This window comes from Stylophora pistillata, chromosome 3, assembly GCF_964205215.1.
Source record: "Stylophora pistillata chromosome 3, jaStyPist1.2, whole genome shotgun sequence".
In the NCBI taxonomy this organism is placed as follows: domain Eukaryota; kingdom Metazoa; phylum Cnidaria; class Anthozoa; order Scleractinia; family Pocilloporidae; genus Stylophora; species Stylophora pistillata.
Genome location: NC_142521.1, coordinates 7214595 through 7240636, shown reverse-complemented (window position 1 = coordinate 7240636; position 26042 = coordinate 7214595). Strand labels below are relative to the sequence as shown.

Sequence of the window (26042 nt, the reverse complement as noted above, 5' to 3'; positions counted from 1 at the left end):
GAATTCGTGAACGTGTTGCAGTCGCTCTTAGAAGGATTGAATTGCACTTAGATGGGTTTACTTTTTGGCACAATGATGATGTCACGTCAGCTTGTCACAAAACGAGACTTAACAACATGTTACCAAACACGCTTATCCTTTAGGGTACAATTAGCTGTTTTCACGGAAAAATGTCGAAGGGAATAAAAAAAACTCTCATTTCCAAAACGACTCTCTTTCCTTTGTGTTATCACTGTTATATCTCCCTGGGCCGGATTATTCAATGCTGGGTAAGATAACTTTGTGCAAAATCTGATTTCAGATCTGAAAGCCCCATGAGAAAATTCAGCAAAATTCTTTTGGTTTACAATTTGATGGCTGTATGCCCTAAAAAGGATAGAGAAAACTATCCGGAAAAGGCTTGTGAGCAAAGGAATAAAAAAAACCCTGATAAACATTTAACCCTGAATTAGCACTAAGCAGCCTTCCAACAACTGATTCCTCATGTTTGTATTTCTTTGCCACCATAACTAACTTGTTCCATTTGTCAAAGACAGTTGTTACCACAATTGGCAGTAACGACGAAATCTGATCGACCAATTTGCCGTTATCGATTAGAGTAAAGACAAAGCTGTTCATGGTCACGCACTAAAGGAATCACTTTATTTGACGTCGATTTTGTGGTAAAAAACGAATCGAAAGTGGTCTGTACTCTTATCGACAGCGATGTTGGTCATCACAGCGGTCAAAATGTTCTGAACTTACCCGGCTGCGCCTCGTGAGTCTACAACATCTTAAACATTTTCATGACGAATGTAGTTGTCGGTAGTACATAAGACTGTTCTGGATCGGCGTTTTACAACAAATAATTAATACAAGGAAAGGACACAAATCTTCTTAGTAAAAAAATTTAATGTGAATCATAATGTTTCTTATCTAATTTATAATTAGTTTCCACATACTCATTTTTTCCTGTGATCGATAATAAACAATTAATTAACTTAACTCACGCATCCTTTTTTTGTGTTCTAAGTTACAGTGTAATGTTTTCTTTTGTGGTTGTAATGTACTTTTTTTAATAAATCTTTTCTGTTTGATCGAATAAATAAACTATTACACAAAGAAAAGAAAACAACGTCAAAATCGAGAATAATCGAGGTGTCAGAAACTTCGCGTTCCTTTAGTGCGGGGTCCAAGAAGCACAGCGGTCAAACGTCCAGCATGCGCAAATGAAACAATTCTGCCCGGCCGCGCGACAATTTCCCGCGCAAAATATCAAAGGAAAACATAAGAAACAACCGCTGTCTCAAAAAAATTAGCGGAGGAAAATTGAAACGTTCGCAGGAATCTGTAAAAGGAAACAAAAGTACCCGAAAAGGTAAACTAAAGACTTTTTGAACACAAAGCTTATTCAAGTACGGGTATCCTGTTGATTTAACATTCTGTTTTTAGCTTTACCAAAAAAGTTATACACTTTTAAAACACCATGACTTACTGGTTTGTATTTTTTTTTGTATTTTTTATTTTTGCAACTTGTGCGAGACAACTTGGTTCCGATAGCTTGGACTGAGCACGCCACCTGAGCATTACAACGTTCGCACAAGTGCAGACGTTTGACTGCTGTGTTTTTCTTGGGTCAAACTTATCTGTCTGTGACTACAGTACAGATGAAGTATCTCCGACCCTTTTTTCTTTTAATTGACCCTACCCTCTTCTCCAATCCACAATCGGTGATGTTTCACCCATATTGCGTTCTCAACACAAGGCTTTGGTTCATATCGATAACCTTTGCCAAGCTTCTTATAGTCGAACGTGTCGTATCCACAGTACAGGGAGAAGTTAGAGATGGGGGGCACCGTTTTTGCACCGTCCTCGCTTGTCTTGGAAAGTCGTAACATGCGCGACGCAAACGCTCGATGAACTCCCATGTACGTTACACAAACGTTCCTCGCCTGCCAATCAAACTCGCCCACGTGATTCAGACGAACGTCGTGGAAAAATAACCGACTTGATATGTTGTTGAGCCACATGGCGATCTGCTGGTCAGCGTGCGGATGACACAACATGGTACGCGCGTCTTGGTTCAAGAATTTGTCAATAATGTCGCGTGAAAACATCATCCATGATTCGTCAACCCACGTCATGTTTACTTCACAGTGAAAATGTCCCCAGCAGAGATTCTGGTTAGGGCGCCAAGGTAACTCATTCAAAAGCTTCTTAAGACATAGAAAGTAGTCATCGTCCGTGCGAAGAAAATATTGAAAGTCGTAACTAGCAGCAGCCCATTTGGCGTGGTACAAGAAGCGGAGTCCAAACTCTATCCCGCCCAGAAGTGGTTGGAACTCAATGTCGCCATATCGGTAGGTTTCGTTTAGGAGGATTTTCTGGATCCTCTTGTTGACGACTTGTCCGTCTGTGAAAAAGTGGCAAGCTGCCTGCAGGGATGGGCATAAGATTAGCAGTTACAATCTTTAGTAGTGTATGACCAAGAGAAAAAAATGGGACATGGAAGGAGGCGTCAGGTCCAGGCCTTCGTATGTGTCAATTTCACTTAAGTTATTTAGAGACTGTTTCCACACTCTCCAACGGAAGTATGTTATGTGACATCTCCGCATCAACTTAATTTAAAACTGAAAGGCTTTGTGAGGATGCTTGATAGTTTGTGGACTCACAACTAACCAGGGGTACAACTTGATCTCAGTTGGCTCGAGAGGGATCGAATCTAATAAACTGACTAATCATAAGGCTGTGGCGCTTACCAATAAGCAAAGATTGGCGAAACATGTTCCCCGACGAATTATATTTACCAACAATTTGTTTTTTCATCGCTAATGAAAGTCAGGAAACGTAACCATTAGCAGAGACAGACAATTTATTCTCGGAGGTTTAAACATTGTGCTTTTGAGTGTCACCCCTAAACAAATGTTATTATGAAGAAAATTATACTCAAAATGAATATTTGAGTATTTGAGCATTTAAGGATTTGTACAAAGTACTGGAGCAGAAACAATAGGACATAGGTCCCCTAAGAGGTTTAAGCTCCAACAAACCCACCCATCCCACCCCAGGGGAGGACATCCATGCTACATTTACTAATTAAAGATGAAATCTTTTAACCTTTTGACCCCTAAAGGTGACTAGCATCTAATTTCTCCTTACAACATCACTCTTGGGTCACAGATTAAGGTTATGAGAATAAAAGAAATGATCACCAACTTAAGAAGCTCTTGATTTTTAGACAAATTCTCCTTGTCAGCACCATAGGAAATGTATAGAGAACAGTAGGGAGAATATGCATACTGATGTTAAGGTGAAAAGGGTTAAGAGCCCCTCAATTTCCTCCCCTACTATTCCCACCACCACCAATAGGTAAAAAAAAAAACTTGCTGAGAAGATTCAGAACGGAACACTATTCTGGATCAAATTCCCAACGGGCCAGTGAGAAAAGCAGGCTCACTGTTTTATAAATTTATCTCCTGTTGAACTGTAACATCAAGGGAATTTTCAAGAAGTTTTGTCATTATGCCGCCGGCATTATTCTCGGAAGTCTGACTATAGCATCACGCCCAAAATTATGCCGGTATAATTTACCTGATCCTAACCATGAACAACAGAACTAACCTCTTTTACACTGCAGTATTTCCACCAAGTCTGCCGTATGGCGTCTCTTCGTTCCCAGCGCACAGGCGCTGACGACACAATTATCACAAGGAGAACACTAGGCTTGTCTTCCCCAAGGTCTTGGATATGACTTATAGGAAGTCCGACAGTGACGTCAGGAATTGGCCAGACAATTTCACCTTGAATCTCTCTGACATTGATACGGAAGGGAAGGAGATCTGGTTGATCCTGCAAGACAGGTTTTTCTGGAGGAACCAGGTTTATGAACAGTAAGAGCACTCCTGCTAGAAGGACAACAAGTTGGAAGAGTCTGTATCTTCGAGGAATGAACATAACAGCAGTGAGGTCCTGTGAGGGGTGTAGTTCAGTGTCACCGTCTCAGCATTGCTGAAAGAAAGTGGCTTTTTAAGGATGTAATACAGGTAGAATCCGTTCACCATTAGTTACCTATGCTTTTCTTTCTTTGTATTTAGGTGTTTTTATTGTTTCTTAACCCTTTCACTCACAAGATCTCTATAGTAATTCTCCTTACTGTCTGCGATACAATTCTTATCAGGTTACGTCAGAGAATCTGTTGTTGGATCAGTCTTACTGATATTTTTCTTTACTCTCTTCCCTTACCTGCTTAGTATTGTATTGATATTGTAAGGAGAAATTCTGTCTTGGTCACTTACCGGAGTTGAAGGGGTTGAAAAATCATTACACGAATGAATATTTTACAATATTTGCACAAACATGACGGAATACTTGGTACTACATAGTTACACGTAGCTACACAGGATAATTACACTACTACAAGCAATACATTGATTATAATAATAACCAAATAATTTAAAAAAACTGAAGTAACACTATGGTTTCTATGGTTTCCAGAAACAGTGTCATATGGAAAATAAATAACTGCGATCCTGCAGTTTAAAAGTGTTTCATTTTTTTACAATGTTTAAGGACTGGTCAGTATTTATATCCCTGGGAGAAGGGCAGGAACTGGTGGTTAATTAGCAGTCAGTTTTCAATATCCCTCTCTTTAAACTCTGTAGGCGACAATCGACTGCTCCCTTAGTCATCTTATTTAATTTTTACCGCTAACCTTACTAAATAAAATGGATTAGAAAGTTTGGGTTTTTACAGAAATATTTTGCCTTCTTGACCAAAAGAAAACATAAGCATGCTACGCATGCAAGAGTTATTTTTTGGATGGGTGAGATGAAAATGAACACTCAGTAACTGATGATTTGTACCACAGCTTAAAATATCTCTATAAAAAGTTTCTTATCCACTGCAAGAAATAAGATCTATAACTGTCCATTAGGTATGTATACGAAATGGTGGCCATATTCTGCTTGAAGAATTTCTTGATTATTTAAGTTTGCGGCTGTTGGATCGCATTCACATCTGGTTTGGCATTCTTTTTTTTTCTATATAGTAACTTATGCTTGCCGCAGTAATGCAGTGTTATTACTCAGTGAGGGAGGGTGTTGGGATTTTCGTTTTTGCGGTTTCGGCTATTTTTCAAATCGGTTTTTCGGTTTTTTTAGTTTTAGTGTTCAATGCAGTTTGCGGATTTTTCGATTTTCGGCGTCTGGTTTTCGATTTGCGTCCAAAATACTAACGGGTTTTCGGATTTGGTATATACGATGTGGTCTTCCCTATTTGGGTTCCGGTTTCTCTTCAATCTGAGTGGCAGTCAGGGGCGGATCTAGGGGGAGGGTGCAGGGGGTGCTCACCCCCCCTTCCTGAGATGACCTGCGGCTTTCTCGTACAAGTGGTATTCTATTGTATCGTTTGATATGTATTCTCAACAGTTCATATTATGTTATTGTCCAGGCAAAAGCCTCCTTCGTATTCGCTATTACAATTTGTTTACGTCCGGTCACCAGTCAGTTACGCCATTCTTTAGTGGTGCACACCCTCCTCAAAAAAATCCCAGATTCACCCCTGGCAATTATGCTCCTCCATTAATCTCGAATAGCCGCCAGACCTCTGTATGCTCCACTTGTCCCATTGTCCCAACTGTATCGGATCAACTAAAGTTTTGATAATTGGGATTTGAAAATTGATCAGTTTTGACGGTTTTGCTTGTGGTTTTCGGTTTTGATCAATTTTTTTTTTGCGGTTTCGCGGTTTTGGATGACTTTTTCTACGGTTTTGCAGTCATTAATAGACCCCAACGCCCCCCTCCTCAACGTGTTTTTTCCGTTTTGAAATATGTCATTGCGCTCTGCGGGTCATTGTTTGTTTAATTACCTGTAGCCAATAATCACCAAAGCGGAAGGGTATGATACCGGGTATCTCCGTTGTGTTAGTTTGTTGTGTATGGGGTTGGAAACAGAGAAAATAAACTACTACTCAATGGCCGTCAAAACAAACTGTTTTTTATCGTTTGTGACGACCACTCGAAATACCGATCTGATCTGTTGACGCAGTTGAACAAAATGTCAGAGTAAAAATACAAATTTTGCAAATTTGCCTGGCTCTGTACATCAAATTCGTTCTTGAATTCACTTTTTCTTTGAATAATATGTCGAAACTGGAAGCAGTTTGATTATGTTTCTGCTTTTTTGTTATGTCTAAATTTACGTCAAAGCGTTTGGTTCTGGACCGGGCTTCTGATAAACGATCCACGACTTACCTGTCTTTCGAATAAACGTAAACTGCTCGTGGAATCCGGATTTTAACCCACATCACCGATTCTGCCCCGGGTTAGACAGGTTTAGTCAAACTTAACCTACGTGAACCTGTTTCTTGCAAATGCTTTCATTTGAATTGAGATCCACTCGTTCAGTCCATCAGTTTAGAAAGTGCGCGCCAGTGACCGGTTGGCCGGTACCTCTAACAACAGGTTGTACCGTTACGCTTATTAAGTCTTTTTAAAGGAGACAAGAGAACTTAAGAATTAAGATAATTTTCAATTTGTTATCTGACGTGAGAGTGGCTTTGCTAGTATCCATTCGTTCGGCATCTTTGGAAGATTGTATTCAGTCAATTTGAACCGTATTCAGATGTTTGATACCCAGTTTGTGTTGACTCGTATCCGACCTGCTGGTCGATTCGTACCCGTCCAAACATTCAGTGGCTATAAAAACCCAGGAAGTACTCTGAAATCATACTTGTGATTTAAACTCACGCTTATGATTTCAGATCGAATGGCACTTCACCCAAGTTCAGTTACCATTCATATTCACAACTGTACAAACTTTTTTTTTTATTAAATCTAAACTCTTTTTTCATGGTTAACGTGCGTATATCGAGTTCTGGATGCACGCGGGAAGTTTGGAGAGCACGAAAAATGCGTAAGAGTAGCTCGAGGCGCAGCCTCGAGCTACTCTAGCTTTTTGAGGGCTCTCCAGACTTCCCACGTGCATCCATAACTTGATATACGAACAGCTCAAAGCATGAACAAATCTTTTACAAGACAGCGACAGAAAGGATCTGCGCGAAGAAGCTTTTTTATTTTGATAGAGTGCAAAATTCTCACAACGCACAAAAAAGTAAACAAACGTCCCTATTGGCTGACAAAAAAAATGCCACATTTTATACTTTGGTTTGAGCGAGCGCATTTAAATCCAGATAACCAGGCGGTGTGCGCACTCTGATTGCGTTGCATCATGGTCGTAGAACAAAAATTGAGTCATTTGCATCTTGAAGCGTTAGAGTGAACATCTTTGGTGGCAGCGAGATGCGACGTGAATATACGTGGATCATAATGGGGATTCACCGTCTGTTGCTATTCCTTCGAAATTCAAAACGTTTGACGGGCCTGTGCGACTCCTGTCAATTCTCCGTGACAAATTCGTTCTTAGGAGGCAACTGACGTTATTTAGAAAGATTCGAAACTGCAAACTGCCTAAGAATCTCGACACAAATGGCAACAGTTACACCCACAACCGATGGGGGAATGAATCACATGAAAGTCAGTAATTATATTCCTAGACGCGAGTTATTCAACTGTGAATTGACTCTTGACATGCAAAGGAATATTAGAGAGACAGAGACCTTGTAATGCACGAACTTTTTCCACCGAGCGTAAATAGGAGAAGCCCCACGCCTCCTAAGAATGAACGACTTTGTCACGCTCCACGTTTAGTAAAAACGTACAGAGTTTCAAAATACCCTTCGAGAATAGAGGAAACCTATGTGAGGGTTTGAGAAACGTATTTTTGGAGTTATTACTTCAGGAGAGAAGTATACTCTGAAACAAAGAAAATAGCGCGCGCACAGAAGAAAATAGTGCCTTTTGTAACACAATCTCATCCGGCTTTGCCAAACCTCAAGAACATAGAAATGGAGAATTATGACACCTCAAAACTGGCCCTTATCATCACATCGCAAAGGAAAGTCATCAAAAGGTATCCTAATAAGAGCTAAACTTTGAGAATAGAAGATTTAAAAGCGCTAGCGAATGACAGGAGACACACAGGCCAATCAACACCTTTCAACAGTCGACTGTCTTTTGCTTTCCGGCTTTCCGGCGTGTCGCCTCACGCCTTCATTTAATGATCAAGAAAGAAGATTTACCCCACAACACTCGCTATTATTTAATTTTCCTTCCCTTCGGAGAGTAGATTTACAACACGATCGATAAATGCCCTTGCAGTTGTAACACTATGTAACGCAACACACTAAAACACAGCAATGAGCCTTTTCGCTCCACAAAAGGGTCTCAAACACTATCACTTAAAAGGCATGATACACTGGTACCGTTGGAGTGCGTTTGAGCGCGTTTGATCAGAGCTGTTGAACGAGGATCAAAGTGACCATACAAATCTTTGAAAGGCTTCAAACTACGACGTACAACGAATTTGATCTGCTCGAAATCCGGTCTCAAATTACATGCTAAGGTACAGTGCTTTCGTTTGTCCTTGAGAATGATATAATACGTGACAAATACGCACGAAAAATAATTCTACACGTTCAGAATATATCAAATTATATTTACCTATAGTGAAAGGAAAAAGAAATGGCCTAACGTTTACGGAATATTCAGTCAAACTCTACCCATTTCTACCGCTTTTACCGCCATATTGAAAATAACGCTACCACAATGCAATGCAATCGGAGTGCGCACACCGCCTGATTGATAACTGTGAATGAAAAGCTCAAAATTAACGGATAAATGGAGAAAATCAAAGCTAAATGAAGTCAAGTGTCACTATAAAATGTTTTAAAAGTAAAAAACTCGACAAATTTGAGAAACGCGCAACTTGCGAGTTTTTTTCGGCTTTCTTTCTGCTGCTTGTTGGATCAGGACCTAAAAGGTCAATGCCGATAGAAAAATTGGGCAGTTCTTCGCTGGTTTCTCCCATATTTTAAAGAGAAGGAAAACAGGACGGCAAGTCTGCAGCCAGGTAAAAAAAAAAAAAAACTCACATCATCTTATTTGCGCACCGACGTGCGTAAATAAAGATTTTTTCACAGCGGCCCAAGTGGACTTATGTAGGGCAAGCATGCGCGCTATGTTATAAATAACAATTACCCTCAGAATCAACCAATTTATTACACAAAGGTATGTAGTCTTTTAATCTTTTTCATATTATGATATTTTTATGGCCTTTAGTATCCATAGTCATCAATTTTTTCGCCCCAGGCCTAGTTAAAACGTCAAAATTTTCATGATATGCTGAACCTAATAGCCCCAGTTAATTACATGAAGAGATCGACGTTTGAATCAATTAAGTACAACAGATGTTATCTGGGTCGACCTGAGAATTTAAGTTGGACATGGCCAGGCGGTCAGTTCGAGTACATAGCTAGTCCGATTCAAACGTCGAACTATTCACGTACCAAACCTAAAGCATGAATTATTAGGATACATTTTTTGATTCCACAACCATCTTTCGTCGCTTGAAGCATGCACATCAAATTGGAGAAAATGGTGGGTTTGCGGAAAAGGTAGACAGTCGTTTTCGACGAGTTCATGTGTTATTCGTACCTTGTCACGACAAAATATTCCTGTAGAAAATGTGGTCACTCTGTTTGTAACCGTCGTTCGGTATTTAAAGAAGAACGCTAAACTCGGTATACCGTTCCGAGGCAGAAAACTGATAGAGGTTTGTTATCAGATGCAAGCGGGAGAAAATCCTGTAAACATACGATTATTGCCTTACGGTGAAAATTATCATCGAGCGACTGTGAGTCGGAACGTGAAAAAGACTTGGATCGAAGAGTTTAAATTTGAACAATTTTCAAAGCTGTGTAATACTGTGTACAGCCGCCCTCTTCCAGTCCAGTCATTCCAGTCCGCCTCCCGGTTAGTTCAATTGGTTAGAGCGCCGGATTGTGTTGTGCGGGAGGTCGAGGGTTCGAGCCCCGGCCAGACCAATACTCATGGTCTTAAAATAACTGAGAATTTGTTACCTTTCTATAATATCAAGAAATGGATAGATATTTTAGTCTTCTCGGATAAGGACGAATAAACCGTAGGCCCCGTCTCCTGCTGGGTTAGGGGTAAGAGACGTTAATCTCCTACGCACGAGATTACTGTGTGGTGGATGTCCTCCCCTGGGGTGGGGTGTGTGGGTTTACTGGGCCCGCAGTAATTGGCTTAAGCTGTTGCGGTGTCCTTGCCAGTCGGCGAAGCTAATAAACTAAACTAAACTAAACCACTTGACCGATGAGAGCTTTGAAGTATAATATTAAACCCACACATACACGCACAAAGTGCGATTATGAACCTATTGCACTGGTCAGCGGATTCACTTTAAAAGTTAAAAGGAAATGATGGAAGGAGCGAGTTAGGGGTCACATTTAAAGTCCTATTGAAACTTAGCAAATGGCGTCTTTTTCTCAGTAATAAAGTTATGGCCATGCAGAGAATATTTAAATGGAGCACAAAGAAGTCTCAAGTGATGGGAAAAATGTTGGGTGATGTGTGACAATTAAGGCTAGCGATGCATCATGGGAGAGTTTCTTTCACACCGCTTCCTAACCATGTGATTTGACCTTATTTGATCAGTGAAGAATTTGCGTGAAACTCGACGGGTTACAATTCACAGGAAATCCTGATCGGACGAGAAGTTAGAGTTTTATAAAGAATATTTATGACATGAGTTTGGATCCTAAGATAACCAAGATGCGCGCAAAATGAATTTTACAATTCCAAATTTGGGCATCGCGTGTGTTTCATTGGAGCAACTTAAGAATGCAGGTAATTTGGATATATCAACAAAGTTGAAATGGTAAATTGGCCACCGTAATGATTACAAAAGCTGACGTTTCGAGCTCCGACGAAGGGCTAACGCTCGAAACGTCAGCTTTTGTAATCATTACGGTGGCCAATTTACCATTTCAACTTTGTTGATATATCCAAATTATTTCGTTACTCCCACCGACGCAGCCCCAAACAGTTTCTTTCGAAACTATCAGCCTTTAAGAATGCAGGGCCGAAGGGGTCGCATGCTCTGAAGAACGAGTCAGAACACAAAGGATGTATTGTGATTCAATGAAATGAAAATAAGAAGCCATGTATTGTACAGTTTTACCAAAGATAGTTTTCGTAATAAAATCTGAATTAATGTTTACACAGTAAGTTTGACCCTGATAACGCAGATGGTCGATCGTTAAAAAAGGACGCCACTTAAGCAAAACTTATTTCACGCAGATTGCATCGTACAATTAATGTCTGCTTGCAAGGGTAGAACTGAGTAGCTTTAGATTACCAATTTTTTCTGAGACGAAGTTTAGGGAAACCATTCGAGAATCGAGGGAAACGAAACTGTTTCCCTCGCGAGCAGACAATAAGCGCTTTGCTGTATATCCTAGGGCCGAACATAATAAACAAGCAAACATAAGCGTTTGCCAAACGCATCACGGTCGATACTGTGAGCACTACAACATCAGGGACCTTAAGCAGTCAGGACACCAACGCCCGGTGTTGCCTCGGCGTTGCCTCGGCGAGGAAGATATCGATTGCAAAAATAAACCTATATCTCTCGCCAGAATTTTGCGAATGGCTGAATATATTAACCATTTCTTACGACGCCACACCTCGGCTTCCGCACTACATTTTTGAGAAGCGTTGAATCTTGAATGGAAACTTTCTGTTCTCAGACCACGCAAATTTCGGTGGTCTCAGGTGTTTGTTTTGTAAAGGACAGCTAAGAAGTTTACAGAGTTTAAAACGCACGAACAAGCTATCATTCTGCTCACAGACATTTTGTTTGCGACGTCTTCGTTGCCGTCGTGGTTTGATTTAAGTCCATGTAAATACTACAGACATACCTTTGAAAACCTATTTTTAGAGTCCTGCTACCTCACCATTCGATGTCATCTTTCAGTAATGTGGAAAGCGCTGTTTTTCAGCCTCAACCCACTCCAAGGTGTTTTCAAGTAAAAGTGGAAAGCTAGCGACGAGTGTCTAGAATCCCTGAGAAATGCTGAGAAGAGAGCTTTAAAGGTATTATGCAAATATCACACTACTAGCCCTGAGCAACGTTCTGATCACGTGCAAATCCCGGACATTGATGGCTCAGGATTGAATGTCTTTCGGATTTCAATTAGCATCCCGAGCGGGATACATTGTAATTTATGCAGGGTGATGTGATTAGTTATCAGCAATAGATTAAATAATAAAATAAATTAATAAACATAAATTTATTTAATCATAATAGAACGTGTGATTACCTTGACATGCTCCTCGGCTTTGGTTATAGGCCACTTATCACAAAAGTCACACGTGTAACACATCATCAGCTAAGTTGATTGATCACATTTACACAAACGTGCCTACTATGGGGCGGATCACTACCGGATCAACGAAACATTTGTAAATACAAAAAAAGCTCTTTATCTGAGCAACTGAATTTTGCGATTTCAAAGCGAATGTAATAAAGGGGCGGTTGAACTTCGTGGTGTGCAATTTTGGTCAGAAATCATACTTGTAATTGCAAATGATTTCAGATCAAATTGCAACACAGGCAACCAAAGCGTACTGTGTGGGATTTTGGGGCCTAAAGGCCACTAATTAATATTCTCCTTAATGACCTTTAGACCACAAAATCGCACACACTACGCTCGAGCCGCCTGCGTGGTTACTATTTTCAGCTGGTTTGTAGAATAGGTGTTACACTGATAAAGGTATCACCGCTCAGCAACTGAATACATACTCAATTAACATTGGCCGGGAACTTGCCGATAAACTTCCCGTTCCGCTGAATAATGAAAGCGCCAACCAATATATCAATAGTTTTACTTTCCGTTGTATTTTAGTTCATAGAGTTTACGATTTGATAATGGTGAAAGCCCGAGTAAGTCAACTATAGGTGTAGACAAAATTTCGACTAAATCTGTTTAATCTGTTATCTGTATTATCTGGGTTGTGACTTAAATGGATACTCCAAAATCAGGTTTCCGAGTAAGGACTGGAACCACTATTGCCTATTACTTCATTATTTACCGAAAAATAAATTATTCAGTTCCAGTCCTTACTCGGAAACCCGATTTTGGAGTATCCATTTAAGTCACAACCGTATTATCTGACCCAGCTTGAATGATTTGTAGACTAGATGAAAACGCGGCAAGAACGAAATGCCAACAACCAACTAGAGCGCATGCTATATATGCAAACTAACCTAGTTCCGTGCGGATAGCGCAAAAACTAAATGTGACGTACTGCAATCAACCATAGGAGTGCCCCAAAGTTGTGTAAAACGGGCTTCTAGCCAAATCAGTCCATTCTTAACCTTAATTTGTAACCAGTCCTTACAACAGAACATTGTACTGGTAATGGATTTTCTACGGTTTTTCAAGATCATGTTCTCAAGTTCGTTTTTCCACCTCGTGGTTGTCTACATTTGCAATCAAAAACTTTATTTCGATTGGCAACTTTACCCTTCTTTATCGCCGACTTCTTTTTTACCGCAATCTTTAAAAGACTAATTTATTTGTAAATTTAAAACTTTCCGCCAGAAAAGTTAGAGTTTTGTCCTTCATTATTATATAACATTTGGGTTTGAAATTTAAGCAAAATAGGAAGAACCAAATAAAAAACATCATCCATACAAATCTGTTCACTTCAATACTCGCACATGCAGGATCGGGAAGTGATAACTACACACAAGTTTTGTCGCCGACGGTTGAATTGGAGTCTCTAACCACTGTGTCCCAGGTAATACCAGTGGCGGATCCAGAACTTGAGCTAAGGGAGGGGGGGAGGGGTTTGTGTGTGTACACCCGCCGGCTTTTTTCCCCTTTTTCCCTTTTATTTTTTACCCAAAATAAGGGGGGCCCGGGCCTTCCGGGCCCCTCCCTTAGATCCGCCACTGACTACTTTTGCCAAACCTAAACTCGAGTGAGCACTCTAAACTGTAATAGCTTAAGACGAATGATGGCGGATCTCTGTTTGTGATTTCATTTACCCAAGTTTTACCTTAGACTCGTTCTTTCTGTTTATGGTAGAACTCGGCTAAATCGAACTCGGTTTAACTCGGACTACCCGCTAACCCTAACAAAATTCGATTTGACGTGGATTTCCCGCCATTTTCTCAGTCATTCATTATCAGCCAACTCGAACCTCCCGTCAACTCAAACTAATTTTTTTATCCCTTGGCTCGAAATAACCCTTATAACTCGATAATTTCTTTTCAACGCCAATCCTGCTAAATCGAACTCTTTTTCGCTTCCCTTGGGAGTTGGAATTGGAAAGGTTTTGCTTTATTGACTCTTCCCTTCCTCCCCGAGCCACAGTCGGTGACTTTTCACCCAAATCGTGTTCTAAACACAAGGATTTGGTTCATAGAAATAACGTGCACCCACCCTTTTATAGTGAAAGTGTCTCATATCCACAATGCAAGGAGAAGTTTGTTTTCGCGCCGTCCTCGCTTGTCTTGCCCAGCCGTAGCATCAGCGGGGCAAACGCTCTACGAACGCCCATGTAAGTTTCACGTGTTAGTCTGCCAATTAAATGGACCCATGTGCCTAAGACGAATGTCTTGGAAAAATAACCGACCTGATATATTGTTGAGCCAGTGCCGATCTGCTGGTCAGCGTGCGGATGACACAACATAATATGCGCGTTCTGGTTCAGGAATTTGCCAACGATGTGATGTGAAAACGTCATCCATGACTCGTCAATCCATGTCTTCCCTCTCTCACAATGAAAATGTCCCCAACAGAGATTCTGGTTAGGGCACCAAGGTAACTCATTCAAAAGCTTCCTAAGACACACAAAGAGGAACTTCCATGAAACAACCCTTCGTATTTTTTTCCATCTTACATAGCTCCCGATTCGGGTTCGTCTTGCGCTGAATTTCACTGAGAAAGAACTCCTTTACCTTTAGTTTAGCTCGGTTCGCACCTTTTTTGCTTCTGATGGGAAGAATATGAGAACGACGGACACAGTATACATTTACCTTCAAGTTTGGTGTGCCATACCACTGTTTGATAAGTTATTGTCAATGAACACGCAAAACTCGTCTCATTTTAGCTCATGTAGAATCAAGCCAATGAATGTTACGTTTTACTTATCCCTTGAAATCAATCTACAGCTGACAGTAATAATTCAAGAAAGCCCGATCATTTATAAAAAAAAATTACAAAAAATTAAAAGTAAAAAAAAAAAAAAAAGAAGAAAAAGAAACACAAAGTTCTCGTCCCAGTGTTTAGGTAGAAAATTACGGATGTAGAGACAACTCACGCTAAGCAAAGGTACAGCATTACGACAGCGTGAATTTTGACTGTGCTGGCTACACTTTGGAAACCGGCATTTTTATTTCGAATCCACCATGATTAATGCAATAAAGGTGATCTGACCATTTTCACACGATTCTTGTTATAACACGATTAACTTTCGTGTATAACTTTATATGAACAGAAAGTCGTCTTAATCAAGAACAAGAGAGGTGACATCATAAACATGCTACAAACATGTGGATATATCAAAAACAATTGTTAAGTATTCACCACATTTATTTATTTTTTTAATCTTAGGATTACCATTAACTTTTTAAATTTAAAATCAAAACATTTTAGATACACCGTCAATATCAGTTTCGTATCACTACGACACTAATGCTAGCTGATTTAAATTACTTCATCGTAACTCATCCACGGAACAGAAAGCTATATACACATGAAACTGAGAGAAATGAATAATCTGAACAGTGATGTGGAAGGGCTACCGAGTTCTTTTGGCTACATCGTTAATACTGTGTTATTCGGATTCTTTGTGATGTGGATTATACTACTATTAATCATTAACTTGATCACTATAACTCATTGAAAATGTGTATCCTTTTGCATTGTATTAGCCATTACACTTTGAAATTCCACAACTCAACCATCTAAAAAGGGGCCTTCAGTGGACACTTTTCATCTCAGACTGGTCCATGGAGAACAACTGTTTCAACAAGGCCAGTGATGTCAGAACACAATTTAAGGGTATAATCAGCCTTGTAAGAAAGTTTTCACCAAATTATTACTGAATTTGCTTCGACCAAAATTTTTAAACCGCCGGTATATTTACGTAACTTTGTTGGTGATAAAAATCGTTTGCTTTTTGTTGTGTTTAAAAAATTAATGCCATACTCAAGTTGAGAAGCGTAAACTGAATTCAAAAGGCAAGTTAACCTTCAAACACTAAGTATTCAAAATATAATTCTGTTTTTACGGTATGAATGCGTTATTTAGCAAACAGGCCATGGTTGGAATATAATGACATACCTGTCAGTTAGATGGTTTCTTTGATAAAAAGCCATAATGCGCTGGATAGAGCAACTTTCAGCTGTGTCAAACTGATCCGGTTTTGTTTTCGTTTTGCTTCACTTTGCTCTGTGATTGGTCCAGAAAACTCGAGCCACTTTGAATTCTCAACCAATCAAATTGAAAAATGAAATCAAACACGAGTTAGTGGATCACGATTTTTCTCTTTCCCGCTTCTGCCGTTTGACTGTTTTTACTTTTCAACTTTTCACCGGCACGTTGTTATGTTTTCTATTGTTCTGATAGGACTGATAGCTTGTTGAAGTTTCGTTTTAGCTCTACGAAACTTAATCGTAATGCGCTCTAATTAACAATTGGTTCATGCTTTAGCGTGCACTATCGAGTTATGGAGCACGCGGGAAGTTTGGAGAGCACGAAAGAAGCGTAAGAGTTGCCCGAGGCGATAGCCGAGGGCAACTCTAGCTTCTTGAGTGCTCTCGAAACTTCCCACGTGCTCCATAACTCGATAGTGCACAGCTGAAAGCATGAACCAATTGTTTTAGAACATAGCCGGTGGAATTGTGCATCAAGTGCGAAGCGAAAAACGGACAACAATATCAGTTGAAGCGAATCGTGACGGCGCTGATGCCGAGTCTCCTTTTCCTTTGTTTTTCTCTTTTTCTGCCTCATTTAAGAATTCTAGCCCATGGGAAAAGGTCGAAACATTGTCTTCGTTTTCGGAATAGCAGGCCGAGTTTCTGTTTGTATCCATTATTGTCGCGCAATGTATTATTTTTCCCCGCACTAGCAATGGCCGCTCGCGCGAAAAAAAAATTTTTTGGCGAAGTCGGATTTGCTGACGCTATCAGCGTGCACTATCGGGATTTTGAGCACGCTTACGTATAATGAATTTGATAGCGCGACTCTGGTAGCTATGTTCTAATTTAAAATGAGTTATATAGACACAAACTTGGGAGTATAATTTCGATTAAATCGCGTGCGTCAAGAGTTAGGTGTTATCAACGACAGGTTATAACTTTGTGTCAAATTCCAAGTCTTCTTCTTTAACATCTTCACCTTGGTCTTCATCTGTGAAAAATTTTAAAGGAAATAAAAACCATGGTAACACTTATGGAAATCTCTGAGTGAACCAATTAGAAATTTATTCAAAAAAGGTTTTAGCTTATCTCACACGTGACTGCTAAATTAATGAAAAATCAGAGAAATCACATATTTCTTATTACTTTTTGTTTCATTGCATTAAAAACAAGAGATGCTAAAGTTATGAAGCACCTTGTTCGTGGGGTGGCAACGAAAAAGCTTGCATTTCTATTATTTCTCCTTCCTGGTGGTCTGAGTATACAGAAAAACAAAAGATTAGATCGAGTTTTGTCAAAAATGTTAGGCTTGTTTGTTATTCATTTATAAACATCTACATTATCCTTCCTGGCGTCGTCGAAATTTTTGAAACAATGTAAAATTCCCTTAAAGCGAGGCTAAGAAGGCTTATTTCTTTACACTTAGGAGGATAATAATCAATTCTGCCATTATGAAATACCGGTGCACTAACTTCAGGAAAAATTAAAAAAACTGGGTAAAGGAGCAAATGTTCTGTTGTAGGCTTTCAAACAAAGCCCTGCAAACTGAAAGCTGCCGTAGATACCGTTATTACACACCTTCTTCGTGAAACTGTTCATTGATCTCGATTTGATGTTCACCTTGCAGTTCCTGTCTATTTTGGTCTATGGTTAAAAGAACAACATGGTTACACCTATTCGCCTTTAAGAACTCATAAAAATGCATTCGAACTGACAAGCCACACACACAGCAGATAGTAATGATAGATTTGTCGGACTGATCTCTTGCAAGGCAAGTAATGGAAACAGAGGTAGAAAGAACAAAGAAGTAGTTACCTTCCTCATCGTGACGTTGCTCTTTATCGTAACTGCCATGTGGATCCCGTTGTTCTTTTTTTGCAGTGCACGAAAATAATATATGACCAATATATCAAAATGTAATATTGATATCACAGTGACTTTTGTCCTAAGCAGTAAGTTGTACTAATGAAGACATCGTTTCTGATTTTTTACCGACGTATTACGAAGTGAATGACATGACTGTAGTTACCTTCTTGGTTTTCATTGCAATGAAATTTGTTGCACAAGAAGGCTCTTGGTCTTGCCATCTTGCCACCCAGATACTCTTGTGCCTAGAGAGGAGAGGAAACTTCGTCGTTAAAGCCATCATTCAGTTACCAGTTTACCATAGCAATGTTTACAGAGAGGAAACAACCAAAACATTTTACAATCCCGAGTACTGGCTTTTCCTCTCTGTACCGCAAAATAACTATTGTACCTCTAATGTCAGAGGCTAAACATGTGGTATATCAAGATGATTTCCAGGAGTTATTGTAACCCTAATTTTTTTAAGCTCTGAGGAAGACGTGCTAATGGCTGGTTCGTTGGGACTTTTTCCTCCTCTAAGCTAGAAAGATCTCAAAGATGTTATGCCTAACCTGTGGGGTTGCTAATGTGTACAGAATTGGATTTATCGCAGAATTGATGGGCAGAGCAAACACTGCAATCCACACAGCCAGGTCTCCAGGCTCTTTGAAATTTTTCTCCAAAGTCGACTTCAAACCGATCACGATGATCGGCATCCAGCAGAGACAATCAGTGATGATGAGGAAGAATAAACGTTTCGCCAAGCCTGTTTCTCTCTTGGAGTTTGCTGATTGGTTTTTTACCCGGATTCTGTTAATGAATATCATGATGTAGGCAACTGTGATGAAGATCACGAAGAAGGAATTAAGGCCAAAAAACACAGAAACAGAGTACTCCCAGCCCGCTGACGTATCGTAAGAAAGTTGCAAGGGGAGGCAGACCACACTTTTACCATAAAAGCTGTGATAAGGATTGTCGAAGTATTTTAGGCCGAACATAGGGAAGAATGCAAGGAGGAAACCCACAAGCCAAATAATGGTGCAGAGGACATGGGTTCTCTTCCGTGTGAGTGCCCCACCACTGAATGGAAAAACAATGTTCTTTAACCTGTCCGCGGATATCAGGGACATCAACATCAGAGATACCTCACTGGACAACAGAGAGGTTGCACCAGTTATTTGGCAAACTTTACTGGACCGCCATTCGTAGTCGTGTAAATAATACTCCCCTGACCAAAGCATGTCTATGGCACCCAATGTGATCAGGTATGCTCCCATCAAACCATCAGAAACCGCTAAGTGCAATAACATGATTGACTGAATCGCGTTCGCATCCTTGAATATGGTACGCCAGGTAATGACAAACACAGATCCAGCCAGAGAAAGGGAGCCAATTGCCCACATACTCTTCTTCGGGACAGGGTTCTTGAACATACTCTTACAACTAGCAAATTTGTCGTTGTATAGGAAAGTACAATCACCGTCCTCCTTATGCATATGACAGCACATCAGATTTGTGTCGAGACTCCTGCAGTTATGAAATATTATGATAATCTTGTTAATAACAGGCCGGTATTGTAAATGAATATGTACTTCTGAAAATCCCCAAAATCCCGTACGATTGGTATTGACACCATGATATTCGCTAACACAACTGGGCCTCGAAGTCTCAATAGAGAGCCGTTGCCTTGTTACAGATATGAAGACTTATATATAATCTATCGTTGAGCAATATAAATCATATCACAAATCTTACACTTGAAATATCTCCTTCAGCACGTCATCAAAAAAACCTTTAGGAATCTCCCTCATCTTATTGTCGTGCATCTTTCTGAAAATTACAAATTTGCAGATGAACGATCAGTTTAAAAAAAATGGTTAAAATAGATGAATGAATGATAGGTTATAGATAAGTCAAAAAGCTTTACTGGTAAAGTATCGTTAAAATAGTATATTAATTTAGTTGATTTGATTATTAAGCTGGAAGCAAGTACGTCTCTTGTATTGGTCGTCACGAAGTTTTTTGAGCACTCACAGAATTTTCAACTGCCTGATCTCTTTGAAGTTGTCGATTGAAACGTTAGCCAATTCGTTGTCAAAAATTTCTCTAAAAAAGAAATTTTAACAGATTAACATTTTATAACAGCATGGATATAGAATTCGGTACTCTGTCAAGGGCACTTATACATGAAACGAATTAGACTATCATCCTACTAAAGTTGAAACACCATAAGTGTGATCTACTTACATAATCAAAAGCTTTTTTAAGTCTTTGAAAATTCCTTGCGGTAGCAATTCAAGTTTGTTATAGGACAGGTAGCTTACGAGGAAAAATTAAAGCATGTGGTTGAGGTCTTGAATAATAGCGAACGGAATATGAATTGCTTTCTTTATAAAAAGTTAAATAACTAGTTTTTAATACACTTCTCAAGATTATAACAATAAAATTATGTAAGAAAGGTTGTGTTCGTTCATCGTGGTAAAGCACAATAATATATCTTATTAACCAAGCGCGAGGGCCGTACTGGGAGAATATCGGCTCGAGGTCTTGACAGTACGGACCGAGCGCAGCGAGGCCCGTACAAAAAAGACCGAGGGCCGATATTCTTCCAGTACGGTCCCGAGCAAGCTTGGTTAATAAGAGATTTATTATACGACTGAAGTTCAAAGGGACACAAGTGCGGTATCATTCAGGACCATTCGGGACAGTGCCCGGTCCAATACTTAGAGAATATTGGACCGGCAATAGAGAATTTTGATTGGTTGATTTTAGTTATTGGCCCTCTGACTGCCCGAGTCGTGTAATAATAGCGTTTGTCTCACGATGAGGTCACGATAAGGTGACGATCTGGCCTCCCCGTTAGCTCAATGGATAGAGCGCTGGACTGTTGTGCGGGAGGTCGAGGGTTCGAGCCCCGGCCGGACCAACACTCAATGTCTTAAAACACGTGAGAAGAATGTGCTACCTTTTTTTTTTCTTTATCAAGAAATGGTTAGATATTCTAGTCTTCTCGGATTGGGACGAATAAATGGAGGTCTCGTCTCCTGCAGGGTTAGGGGTAGGAGACGTTAACTTTCCAAGCACGAGATTACTGTGTGATGGATGTCCTCCCCTGGGGTGGTTGTTGGGTAGGAATTGGCCTTGAAAAGCCCCCATGGGGAGTGGTCAATCAACATATATCATACGTATCTAATACCGCAGTTCAAAATATATGAACTTCATATATTTCATTGTATCTGATTTATCACTTTCACGGGTTTATTACGAATCAACTTAACGGCCTGCTCCCAGTTGGCTTGTTAGCTCAATTGGTAGAGCGCTGGACTAGTATCGCAGAGGTCAGTGGTTCGAATCCCGTACAGGCCTGATTTTTTTCAGGTCTGATTTTCGCTATTGCTTAAATAGCGCTATCTACTGCAAGGATCGTGCATCATACGTAACATATGTATGTATGTATGTATGTATGTATGTATGTCATTTATGATGTGAATAGCGACGTTTCGACTGCGTACTGTTGGTCTTCACATTATGTTTTTGACATGCCAATGAAAATAATAATAATAATAATAATAATAATAATAACTTTATTAATCTCCTCAAAAAGGCTTTTCAACTTAATTTACAATGTCAAATATCTAAAACTTAGTTTTCCAAAAATACCCTTAAAAAAGGCGGTTTTATTTTTACTTTAAATACATCTAAATTAGTGATAGACTGAAACTCATCTGGGAGACTATTCCAGGTAGATATTCTAGAAATCAGCAGAATATCTGTGCACACACTAAAGAATTTTCTATCATTAAAGGACAAACTTGGGATTGAAGGTCATTTGCATCTTTACCATACACAAACATGCGCACAAACCGAAACACTGTGGAACTACTTACAGGTCGTATAGATTTCTCAGACCCTGAAATTGGTTGCTGTGGAGTTTCGTCAATGTATTATTTTCCATTTTCCTTTTGAATTGTAAAACAGATACCTGTTTATATATGCTAATTCATTTGATAATTATCAATTAATATCAACCAGTCTCGCCCGAACTGAGGTTCATAACTGATATGGTGTACGCCTGTCAGAAACCCAAAAAATTAGTTTATTTCTATCAATATACCAAAAAATGGACAGAATTGAACTCTTGTCGCGCGATCTGGCCTCTTGGAAAGCAGCATATGGCGGCTTTTCCGTACATTTAGGTAGTTATGAAAGTCTCAAAACTCTAGAACAAATATTTACACCACGGTGTCAACAACGTTTTTCATTCATCTCATTTATTCTTGTTTTGTTTTCGTTACCATGTTCCCGCCACCAATAGCGTAGCTCCATTTTTTGCATATAAACCCACACACAACCCACAATTCCTCCATTCGCTCTGACGGAGGGCTAACGCTCGAAACTTCAGCGTTAAAACCCCTTACGATGGCCAATTCACATTGATCAACTCAGCTGATAAAACCAAAATTACCTGGTTACCCCAACCAACGGAGCACCACAGTTTCTTTCTTAAGTGTACACTAGCTACAATGATGACGGCTTTGACACCATGACCTTTTCAATACTATGCATCATTTGATGACAGACATAAATTGGTTGCTGAAGGTGAACAGTTCCGATGACTTCTTCCAGAGTCAAAGGCCAACCGAAAACTAGCTACAGCTCATGAGTGAAGGGGCAGTAACGGTTTGGAATTTCGGGTTCATTCAACTTTGAACAAACGTGTTCCACTATAATAAAGGCTGATAGTTTCTAAAGAAACTGTTTGGGGCTGCGTCGGTGGGGGTAACGAAATAATTTGCATATATCAACTAAGTTGAAAAGGTAAATTGGCTACCGTAACGAGTACAAAAGCTGACGTTTCGAGCGTTAGCCCTTCGTCATTCGCTCCGACGGAGGGCTAACGCTCAAAACGTCAGCTTTTGTAATCGTTACGGTGGCCAATTTACCATTTTAACTTTGTTGATATATCCAAATAAGGTGTTCCACTGTAGTTCTTCAGTTGGTGGTTAACTATTAACAAACCCCAACCCAATCTTTATTTACGAGACTCTTGACCTGGTCCCAAGAGTGTCCCCTGGAAGGAGGTTTCACTGAAGCTTTTTTATCATAGATTTATTGAAATCAATCATATATTACTCACAATGATTTTAAATTGGTTAGGTTACCAAATATCGTAGGTGGTAGGTTTGCAATCTTGTTATCAGATAGAAATCTGCAAGATAATAACAGTTAGCTGAAGCACCGTGAAGGAGAAAAAGTTGTGGTGCATGTTCAAATCGAAAATGTTGTTTGATTTTTGCGATCGAATGCATGATAAAAACCTGGATTTTCATTTAAGATCTCACACCCTGACGAGTTGTGCAAAATGTTCTTGAAACAAAAGATTTTAGAGGAACAATTTTGATAACTTGACATAAAGTCTGAGTGGATATTTTGGAATTTTTTACGTAATATACATGACCAAACTACTTGGTAGAGCCTCGTAAAGTATTAAGCATTGATTAAGTAACCTCCGATGTTGTTTACTCACAGCTTTGTGAGGTTTGATATATTGGTAAAGATTCCTTGTGGTAGAACCGTAATGCTGTTATTAGACAGATCCCTGAAAGGTGCGGGAAAAAAACCATAAAAATTACAGAAGCTTACGGATATCAGCAACTTATGCCGCTGAAAAGTTAAACAGGATAGGAGAATAACCTGCGTTACCCTTTCACAGTACGCGTGCTATTGCATTTCTTAAACAGAAATAAGGTCTGTTAACTCTCCAATATATGTCGAGCAGCTGTATTTTGGCACCAAAAGTAATTACTACGAAATGAAAGAGGTATTTTAAGGTGGAATTGTACCTCGTGTTAACATTGAAGAATAGTTAATATGTAGTTTTTACGCGGGATAGTAATGGCATAGTAACCAGGAATACAGGCATTGTAGCTTCTTTCCTTTTCCAACATACACTCAAGAGAAGCACCTTTATGATCCAAGTTACGGAAACAAGTCATAACACAGGTGGCTCTTGGTGTTATGGAAGGTATTAACAGTTAAAAAAAAGTAACCAGTTATAAACACTTTCAAGACTTTCATTTTATTGTATTGACCATACTTACAGCTCATCCAAACTAATCAAATATTTGAAAACGTTTTCGGATGGCGTACTAATTTCGTTGTTCTGTAGCCACCTGAGGAAAAGTAAGAATAATACGAATAAGCTTTATAAATTCAAAGTTAGAACTTTATTGAATGTTACATTAAAATTGGAGCAAAGGGTCGTAATAGCAGCTTTGTACAGGAAGAGACAGTACACGTACATGAATGTTGTGATATGACGCTTTTAAGTGGTTGTAGAATTCGCCCGTTAAAATATATATGTTTGTGCGTGCGTGTGTGCGTGTGCGTGTGTATGTGTGCGTGTGTGTGTACGTGTGCGTGTGCGTGTGTGTGTGTTCGTATTTGTGTGCGTGTGAGTGTGCGTGTGAGTGTGCGTGTGAGTGTGCGTGTGAGTGTGCGTGTGAGTGTGCGTGTGAGTGTGCGTGTATGTGTACGTGTCTGTGTACGTGTGTGTGTAAGTGTGCGTGTGCGTGTGTACGTGTGCATTTGTGTGTACGTGTGCGTGTGTACGTGTGCGTGTGTGTGTGCGTGTGTGTGTGCATGTGAGTGTGCGTGTGTGTGTACATGTAGGTGTGGGTGTGAGGGGAAGAAGGGGTTAAGAGACATATTCTCAGGATACGGTGTTGTTAAAAGAGTGCGAGTTCTCACTTTCAGCCCCTGTAGCTGGAATAACTGAGTAAATGTATCACAATGCAACTTGACGAGCTTGTTATCGTCTAACCTCCTATGGATGTTAAACTCTTGGGCTAATTTAACCATGACCATTACAGAGGAAATTGTAGAAACCCTTTTCACTTTTTAATGCAGCACTGGTGCACTGGTGCATTGAATAAGGGCTGATAGTTTCGAAAGAAACTGTTTGGGGCTGCGACGGTGGGAGTAACGAAATAATTTGGATATATCAACAAAGTTGAAGTGGTAAATTGGCCACCAATACTGGTGCATTGAGGTGAGGAGAGTGCTAAGCCTGATAGCTGAGATTAGTAAAGGAAAAAGGCTAAAAGAACTGGTCTCACGTATGAAATTAAAACAAATTCTCAGAGGGAAAAGAAATTCGTGGGTATTTTTTTTAAGTACCACCACCTAAAGTTAGAATAGTTTCATTTGTTAGGCTGAAAAGATTTCATATAGAAGTGCTAAAGGTTTTCTTTTACTATTAATTGATTGATTACACGCTCTAAGCCTGAAGGCCATAATGTGAAGTACCTGACGGGATTTAAAAAAATTCTGAACACTGCATGTCGATATTTACATTAGCATGAATATTGGTTACTAACAATGCTTTCAACTTGGTATTGGTATTAAGGAATCCAGAAGGTAGATCTTTTATTTCATTGCTACCCAAGTCCCTACGAAAAAATACATCCTGGAATTAGTTCGTAAGTCTGATGTCATCACGTGTTGTTGTGTAATCACTTTCTGTCAGCTAGGGTCTTTGAGGAACAAACACATGTGGACTGTGACATAAAGTAAACAAGAGCGCGAATTTTCACTTACAGCCGTTTCAGCTTGACTGATGGGGTTAATAAATCACCACGCAGTTTCTTGATCTGGTTGCGGCATAATGCCACCAGTAGATGGTGAAATCTTAATTACGGTACTGGTGTTTATTTTATTTCCAAGAAGAATTTTTTAGTAGGAACACTACTTGGGCAGTAGTAAAAACAAGGCCTGAAAAAAATTCGGGCCTGTACGGGATTCAAACATATGACCTCTGCGTTACCGGTGCAGTCCTCTACCGTGAACTGAGCTAACAACTAT

General features: G+C 39.7%; 3 protein-coding genes and 1 long non-coding RNA gene across 5 annotated transcripts; all 4 read right to left on the bottom strand.

Annotated features, from left to right (window-relative positions):
- Window positions 1–620: 620 nt before the first annotated feature.
- LOC148734337 (beta-1,3-galactosyltransferase 6-like) lies at window positions 621–16717 on the bottom strand. 2 transcript variants are annotated; one of them, XM_088751623.1, is made up of 3 exons: window positions 16258–16717; window positions 3601–3987; window positions 621–2414 (listed from the first exon to the last, which is right to left on the bottom strand). In XM_088751623.1, exons 2-3 carry the CDS (start codon window positions 3931–3933, stop codon window positions 1674–1676), a joined length of 1074 nt encoding a protein of 357 aa, XP_088607749.1. In that variant the 5' UTR covers window positions 3934–3987; window positions 16258–16717; the 3' UTR covers window positions 621–1673. The 2 variants fall into 2 exon arrangements, with proteins under 2 accessions (XP_088607749.1, XP_088607748.1); XM_088751622.1 differs by lacking the exon at window positions 16258–16717 and adding an exon at window positions 11821–12032.
- Window positions 15449–18081, bottom strand: LOC148734336 (uncharacterized). Its single transcript, XR_015998281.1, has 3 exons — window positions 17913–18081; window positions 17530–17589; window positions 15449–17325 (listed from the first exon to the last, which is right to left on the bottom strand). It is a non-coding gene; the product is annotated as an uncharacterized LOC148734336 (long non-coding RNA).
- LOC148734335 (G protein-coupled receptor GRL101-like) lies at window positions 17913–20614 on the bottom strand. Its single transcript, XM_088751621.1, has 6 exons — window positions 20427–20614; window positions 20214–20285; window positions 19935–20009; window positions 18752–19706; window positions 18150–18445; window positions 17913–17978 (listed from the first exon to the last, which is right to left on the bottom strand). Exons 3-5 carry the CDS (start codon window positions 20003–20005, stop codon window positions 18323–18325), a joined length of 1149 nt encoding a protein of 382 aa, XP_088607747.1. The 5' UTR covers window positions 20006–20009; window positions 20214–20285; window positions 20427–20614; the 3' UTR covers window positions 17913–17978; window positions 18150–18322.
- Window positions 20210–25046, bottom strand: LOC148734334 (uncharacterized). The gene is made up of 6 exons (XM_088752763.1): window positions 25003–25046; window positions 24281–24352; window positions 23707–23778; window positions 23317–23388; window positions 22067–22138; window positions 20210–20285 (listed from the first exon to the last, which is right to left on the bottom strand). Exons 1-6 carry the CDS (start codon window positions 25044–25046, stop codon window positions 20210–20212), a joined length of 408 nt encoding a protein of 135 aa, XP_088608889.1.
- Between the last annotated feature and the right edge of the window lie 996 nt (window positions 25047–26042).

What these genes read in the sequence shown, in the direction of transcription:
- LOC148734334 (XM_088752763.1), bottom strand. Translation starts at nt 25,046, where the DNA reads ATGGTCATGGTTAAATTAGCCCAAGAGTTTAACATCCATAGGAG. An exon ending in TTGATTAGTTTGGATGAGCT is followed by an intron (nt 23,779 to 24,280) that starts GTAAGTATGGTC and finishes CGCACCTTTCAG; the next exon opens with GGATCTGTCTAATAACAGCA. An exon ending in ATATCAAACCTCACAAAGCT is followed by an intron (nt 23,389 to 23,706) that starts GTGAGTAAACAA and finishes ATTATCTTGCAG; the next exon opens with ATTTCTATCTGATAACAAGA.
- LOC148734337 (XM_088751623.1), bottom strand. Translation starts at nt 3,933, where the DNA reads ATGTTCATTCCTCGAAGATACAGACTCTTCCAACTTGTTGTCCTTCTA. An exon ending in AATACTGCAGTGTAAAAGAG is followed by an intron (nt 2,415 to 3,600) that starts GTTAGTTCTGTT and finishes CCATCCCTGCAG; the next exon opens with GCAGCTTGCCACTTTTTCAC.
- LOC148734335 (XM_088751621.1), bottom strand. Translation starts at nt 20,005, where the DNA reads ATGCACGACAATAAGATGAGGGAGATTCCTAAAGGTTTTTTTGATGAC. An exon ending in CTGAAGGAGATATTTCAAGT is followed by an intron (nt 19,707 to 19,934) that starts GTAAGATTTGTG and finishes TCATAACTGCAG; the next exon opens with GAGTCTCGACACAAATCTGA. An exon ending in ACACATTAGCAACCCCACAG is followed by an intron (nt 18,446 to 18,751) that starts GTTAGGCATAAC and finishes TCTCCTCTCTAG; the next exon opens with GCACAAGAGTATCTGGGTGG.